General features: G+C 45.6%; 1 protein-coding gene across 1 annotated transcript in view; it reads right to left on the bottom strand.

Moving 5' to 3' along the window:
- Positions 1-6929, bottom strand: part of GRK3 (G protein-coupled receptor kinase 3) — a 119458-nt gene that overhangs the window by 18648 nt on the left and 93881 nt on the right. The window contains exons 12-13 of the mRNA XM_007461132.1: positions 6641-6735; positions 2284-2391 (exon numbers count right to left, since the gene is read on the bottom strand). Coding sequence (XP_007461194.1) covers positions 2284-2391; positions 6641-6735 — 203 coding nt within the window. The remainder of the gene's footprint in view (positions 1-2283; positions 2392-6640; positions 6736-6929) is intronic.

The raw sequence follows: 6929 nt of genomic DNA, 5'->3' as shown, positions 1-6929 counted from the left end.
CCTCCCTCCCTCCCCCACAGCATCAAGCACAGGCTCTTGCATACTGCACGCACTCAATAAATGCTCACTGAACTGTATTTAAATCATTTAAGTCAAACAATGTTTCCCCGCTCTTTGGTTTCAGTGCTCTCTCCATTCCTGGGATTGCCTTTTGAACAGGTATTAGAAAGAATGGCAGACGATCATACATCTTTGTAGGGAAGATTCGTCTATTCTTTTTGTTAGGCATTGGAAGGATTCTTGCCATTTTCAGGCTCAGTGGATGGTCACCAGGCAGTGATGGGGAGCTGGCTATCTGTGAGGCGGGACACGCCTCCACAGGGCAGCTCAAATGCTGAACGGACATTCTTGAGTCAAACTGAAGTCTTTTCTCTCCTGAAAATGCTGTCTAGAGCTGTGCAGATGAGTATGCCTCCTTCAATGAGATGGGCCTTCCGACAGCTGGAGCCGACAGGATGGCTGCCTGAAGCACTGTACCCAGCTCTCTGAACCTGTTCATATGAGCCACGATTTCTAGCTGTCATCATTCTCATCTCTTCTTATCCATCCATCCCATCCCATCCCCCTGACCATCCTCTGGATGTCTTCCTGTTGGCCAAGATTCCTCTCAATAGGGGTCACATCAAACATAATGCTTCAATCAAGCCTGATCAAGGATGTCATAAAGGAATTACCACCTTCCAATGCAGTCCTCCAAACTTGAACCATGACCAAGTAAGACAGAACTGGCTTTACCAGCTACAAATCACACTGCTGGCATAGAGACAACGATCAAACCCATTTTCAGATCTTTTAAAAATAGTGGTATATGCCAGATCATCCCTAGACTACACAGATGGACATCATTATAAACAGACAGAATAACAATATTAAACAAAAATCAATAAACAAACAAAGCCCTAAATGCAAGACTTTGCAAGTTTCCCTGCCACATTCTACAACTGACTTTTGAATCTTGAGTTAATGCATTCAGCTTTTGCTGTTGTGCAGAGTTTTTCTTGAATCATCTCGTGACTCTCTCAGTGTGGATTCTAATCTCCGACCCCTTCTTCAGCGGAGACCTCAGTGAACATGGTGTGTCTGGATGCACTTACCATGCATGCAGGGACTCCCGCCGGCTGGAGAAACATCTCGGGTGGGAAGTGGTTTTCTCTGATTTGCTTTGCAGAACCTCTCTAATTAGGTCAGCTAGTCTGATGACATGAATTAAGGCCATCCAGGCTCCACAAACATGATAATTCAATTAAGGACCAACAGGACCTGACTCTCTGAGCAATAATACAATTTTAGTTCCCAAGTGAATGCAGTGAGCAGAGAACAACTAGATTATCCAGGTCCTGGGGAAGCAGCCGGGGTGCTTGGAACCTAGTTTGGCAGGGAGACAGGGAATCCAGCCTCTTTTCAGATTGTGCTAAAGGTAATAAGAAGATGCAGTGATGCTCAATAAGGCTTTCTGAGGGAAACATGGCAAGTTTAGCAAACTACCAGGCCTGTGTGTTCATAGAAGCAACGTTACAGGGAGAATCCTGACTAGGAAATTTTAATGTAAACTGCTTTTTGTATCTCTGTGAATGGAGAATAATCAAAAACATATCTTAAACAATTCAGCGCTCTGTTAAAATTGGCTAAGGACTCTTAAAATTAATGGAAATGTTAACATAATTTGTAAACGTTCAATATGAGAACATATTTGGAGAGCGCTTTCATTCCATCCTCTTTCTGCTTGTATTTCATCATCTCTGGTAGATTAGAACTAAGGGTCAAGTATAACAAATGAAAAACACAGAATTACACAATTTCATTTTTGTGTTTTTAAAACCTACAAATTTCAGCATGTTCACAAACAGATGCACACTTTTAAAACAGATTCTCTTTGGGTGTTCATCCTTTTGTGTAAAAAATGCTTTAACCTCACAAGACAATCATGAATAATTGATTCCAGGGAAAAGAAATTCTCCTACCCTCTTCGATTATCTACATTTAAAAATAACACTTATTCCCAAAATAAGACTTATCAATGGAAATATTCCAACAAAGTCTTGTTTTAGGTCTAAACGTGTTGGCATACCTTCCTGGTATGGAACAAAAATACCAAAAGCTTATGGGAAAGCAACTCTCACTTTTACGGGCAGAAGAGCTGTGGGCGTCGCCTGGATCAGTGTGTGGCTTAAAGATCACTGTGTGATCTAAAACGATATTAGCACCTAATAACATGTAAATATTTTGGATTTTGATCCCAGTGCATGCCATGGTGATGGTACTAAGAGGACGCATTTCACTCACCCTCTCAGAAGTTTGAAAAGCATACAACCCAGGGAGAACCAGTCAGCACTGCTGTCGTATGCAGTCCCTTTCTGCAGGACCTCGGGAGCCATGTACCCGTGGGTGCCCCTAGGGAGAAGAAAGGGTATGTGTGGTTATCAGTGCTTGCAGACCTCATAAAATATTCCCAGCTCATCAAGAGGTCTGAGCATCATTCATCAATGTCGGCAACTATGAACGAGGGGGAGGGGACGACAGTGCTTCCACCAAATAGGATTCAGCAAACACCCAGAGGGAAAAACGACCTTTCCTGTCTTCATTAGGATAGAACTGAATATAAATAAACTACCATATGAAGTGAATATGAACAATGCGCGCACTCCACGGTCTCGGAGGTGAAATGTGAATCTCGGGAGTCCTTCCTCACTACAGCCAGGAGGAACCAAGGGCAGGCCCAGTTTGAGGGCTCTCCAGAGGAGATGTGTGGGGCTGGGGAAGGGAGCCGGGGGAGGGGGTGGTGAACAGTGACCACACCGTAGCGCTAGAGACCTGGAAGGGATGGGCACGGGCGTCCCCGTGTGGCGCCACCCTCCCGTGCTGAGGACCAGGGCTCGCACACATGCCCGTCGTATCTCCCACCCTTCCACGGTCACGATGGTCCCCAAGGCAGGGCGGGCGTAGGGGGACAAGCCGACAGGTACGGAGACGGAGAAATCACGTATCCGGTTTAAAGAGCTGCTGACGGCTCAAAGGACTCAGCCAAACAAATGCGCAGGCGACTTGCAGGAAGCTGAGAAAAATCACTTGGGAGGACAACCATTTATATATAATATGTGTTATCTGCGACTCAAAATCCTTTCCCATTCTGCGACTCCCCACCCCTCCTTAAAGATCTGAGCACGCACTGTTCCAAGCGCGCAAGAGAGGGCTCATGGGGAACTTTCAAAGACGTGGCCTGAAAGGGCCCCGAAAAAGCCTTTAGCTGTAGCTCTGTTCCCACCCTTCATTGATTTTCTTCACTGATAAGAATGGGTGATAAAATGACACCTTCATCCCACAGGGGTGCCGTGAGGATCACACGTATGTAATGGGCTTAGGGTAGTGCTGGCTCTTAAAAAGAACTCAACTTACATTAGGGATTTTATTCTCTATCCTTATGTTATTATAATCCTTTTTAACTTATGCTCAGAAACAGTGAGAATCTGCTCCGAGAAGTGATCCTGGCTCAGCGCTGGGCCCGATACCCTCTCTGCCTCCGAGTTCTATCTTGAAAGACTTTTCTCAAACAGTGAAAAACGGGCACTGGTCCATCCCTCAGAAAAGCTCCGCCATCCAGAATCCAAAGTCTGACAGCGTGAGGTCAGCAAGGCACACTGTGAGAGAGTCAGAGATTTCCTCAAGGGGCATCCAAGCCATTTTCTGGGGAGGTTTAACTTTGCTGTTGCTGGGAAAACCTCTGTGGTGACCTTTTTAACCTGTGATTCTCGGGATCAAAACCCAGTTCTGGGACGGGAAGATCTCAACAAGGATAAATGCATGGGGTTAACGCAGACCACGTCTCTGAGTGGACAATGGACACAGCAGAGCGCTGGACCTGCCCACCTCCACGGTTTTCAGCTTCTGCCTACACGGCAGCACCTAGCGCTTCCTGACGCTTCCCACTGACGATCTGTGCTGTTCATGCTGAAAGAACACTTGAGCGTTTGAAGACATGGTGACAGGGGACTGAGCTTTGTGTTCCTGGATAAAATAAGCTGGGACTCAATGAGTCACTGATGATCTGTTTGATTCCAAAAACAAAGTGTTTCTGTGTCATTTGGTGGCTGCTCTATGGTTCACTTTCAGTTTGTCAGAATTTGATTCCATCATTAGAGGGACTGAGTCTAAACCTAGCTGGAGAACCAACCACAACGCTGCTGTGCAGACGGGCCAGCGCCTGACGAAGTCCTGGCATCATACCTACGGCTCTGAAAAGACCAGAGAAGCCCGGTCTAGGGTGAAATTCTGGCCACAAATCTTTAATCTTGTACCAAGTCGATCCTCTCAAAGTCTCAGGGGGTTCAGACAGAGTGTAAGAAACACAAGCTTTGGAGTCGGACAGAACTGGATCTTAAGTCTAGCCCCACGATGTGCCAGGCATGTGACTTTGTTCAAGTTCCTTAGTTTCTCTGAACCTCAGTTTCCATCCCATAAAAGTAGATGATTATACCCATGCCCTGTGGGTCCTCTGTGAAGATAACAACATATTCAGAGCAGCCGGCCACACATGCCTAGGACAGCCGATGTCCGACTCATGGCATGAGTGCTGTCCCCCAGACCGGTCACTTCCTGGACAGCCCCCGGGTTGCTGGTTCCAGGAGGTCAGGGAGCTCTTCTGCCTCAGTCCCCGCTGCATCACCAGCACCTGGCACACAGCCAATGTGAAGTAACTACTTATTACGTGAAGGTGCTGACTTCACCCTCACAACTGTCACGTGAAGTAAGCAGCACTGTTACTACCTCTTTATAGAGGAGAAAAATGAGGCTGGTGCCACGTGGAAGGAGGATTCAAACCCACATCTGCTGACTCAAAAGCCTTTGTTCTCAGCCATGACATGCCTCCTCTACTTAAAAATACAAAATTTTGTTGTGCGTTTATCCTTTTTAAGTAGTGGCCTCACTATCATCGTTTAAACACGAAAATCAACCTTCCCGATCCCATCCCTTTACAGATGCTGTTCAGCTATGGACAAAAGCCCGTCTTTCAGAGCTGACATGTGAATTACACTAAGAAGAGGGGGAGGCCCTATAAGGGAATAAGTAGCTCTGCATCTGAAAGTTAATTCCTTTGGGAGATTAACTCTTCTGAGCTCTCGGATTCATATTCAGTTGTGACTATACTAAATTGAAGAAATTAGCATACCAAATAGCCGTGGCATTAAAAATTCAAATGATTCTCTTAAAAATGTCTGATGAACTCCCTGGGAGAGGCTTATACAACCCCAGGTTCTGGCCTCATAATTGTCAAGTGCTGGCAAAATGCTAAGGCTTTTATCACCATATCCCAGATTCTGTAGGAAGAGAGAAACATGGTTACAGAAACGGTGCTAATCGCTATTAACATCTGATCAGAGCTTTAAATGGCAATTCTGATTTAACGCAGCCCCTCGTAAAGTACTGCAGTTTTAGAACACTTTATTTCCGGTGCTAATCGCTATTAACATCTGATCAGAGCTTTAAATGGCAATTCTGATTTAACGCAGCCCCTCGTAAAGTACTGCAGTTTTAGAACCACTTTATTTCTACCCCAAAAAAAAAAAAAAAAAAAAAAAAGGATTTATAGTTTATTTTCTGCACGGATGCATGAAATGAGACTCCTGGGAGTTACTTCAAGACCATTCAACACAGTAATGATGCACAATAAAATGGAATTTTAAGAGCTTCACTGCTAGGACTGATACGTTGCAAAAGAAAAATCAAGCAAAAGTCACCTGTTTTTCCACAAACTGCACATATGTCCACATCGTCCACCCAGATAAACTGATACTAAAGAAATAGAAATAAAAACCAGTACGTATTCCATTCTGCTTCTCCTGAGCCCCGGGGCATCTACTTCACACTCCTGTTGTCATTTTAACAATCTCAGGTTCAGGGAAGTCCTTGGGCCAGTGTCAACACTTGCAGAACAAGCATGGCCACTGCCGGAAGCAGCTCAGGGTCCCCTGAGAAGGGACAGGTGCTGGCCGACGGCCAGGGCGTCAGGGAGCTTCCTCTGCATGGTTGTTTAGAGGACGAACGTAATATTCAGATCTAACAGTATGACCTGCATTAAAAGCTTGAACTGCAAGGAGATGACTTTTTTAATTAAAAAAAGAACTCTAATTTCTTTTTAGCAAAAAACCCCCCAAACTTTTGAAAAAGAAGGAAAAAGTAGATGGAGAGAGAAACCTGACCTCTGGGCCTTCCTTGGAAAGTTCTATGCAATTGCCTGTGCACCTTCTCTGGCATATAAGCTTTCAGGGGTCTATTACTACCTCCATCCTATAGATAAAGAGACTGAGGGTCAAGCAGGGGAGCTGACTGCCTCAGGGTCACACAGCCAGCATGGATTTGGGTCTGCTGCTGAGGCCCCTATCTTTCCCTTAGACCACCCTGCCCCCGGGCAGCTACACTGTGGGTCCCTGCATGTTCCCCCAAATGGTGAGAGCGAGCACACCACCACCCTTATCTCCTCACCCACAGCCTGGGATACGGGACCTTCCCGTGACCCGGCACTGCCACATGCTGAAAATCGCTACTGGCAAGAAAAAACTGGGGGAACAAATGACCACGTCGGGGTCTGAGTGCATAGGCGAGTTGAGTTAGGAAACGACAGTGACAGAGGTGCTATACTACTCACACACTCGCGTGCGGCTTCTTTTTGGAAAAATCGCAGGCAAGACCAAGGTCTGATATCCTAACGTGTCCGTGTTCATCCAAGAGGATATTTGCGGGCTAAAATGAAAGAGAAGGTGATCTTCAAGAGTCCCCAAGATGTCCCAGGGGCTAACTTCTAAAACTATTGGCACTTGATATCTCATTATTTTATCACAGTTCATTCCTACACATGAATCCTAGCATTAATTATATCATCACATCCAAGTGGGGCATGATACCGACAGTGGCATGTTTCGTGTTAATTTCAGCAG

The sequence above is a fragment of the Lipotes vexillifer genome, unplaced genomic scaffold, assembly GCF_000442215.2.
Source record: "Lipotes vexillifer unplaced genomic scaffold, Lipotes_vexillifer_v1.1 scaffold691, whole genome shotgun sequence".
Taxonomy (NCBI): domain Eukaryota; kingdom Metazoa; phylum Chordata; class Mammalia; order Artiodactyla; family Lipotidae; genus Lipotes; species Lipotes vexillifer.
Note: the sequence above shows the minus strand (reverse complement) of the source record. Positions and strands in the feature narration are given on the sequence as shown.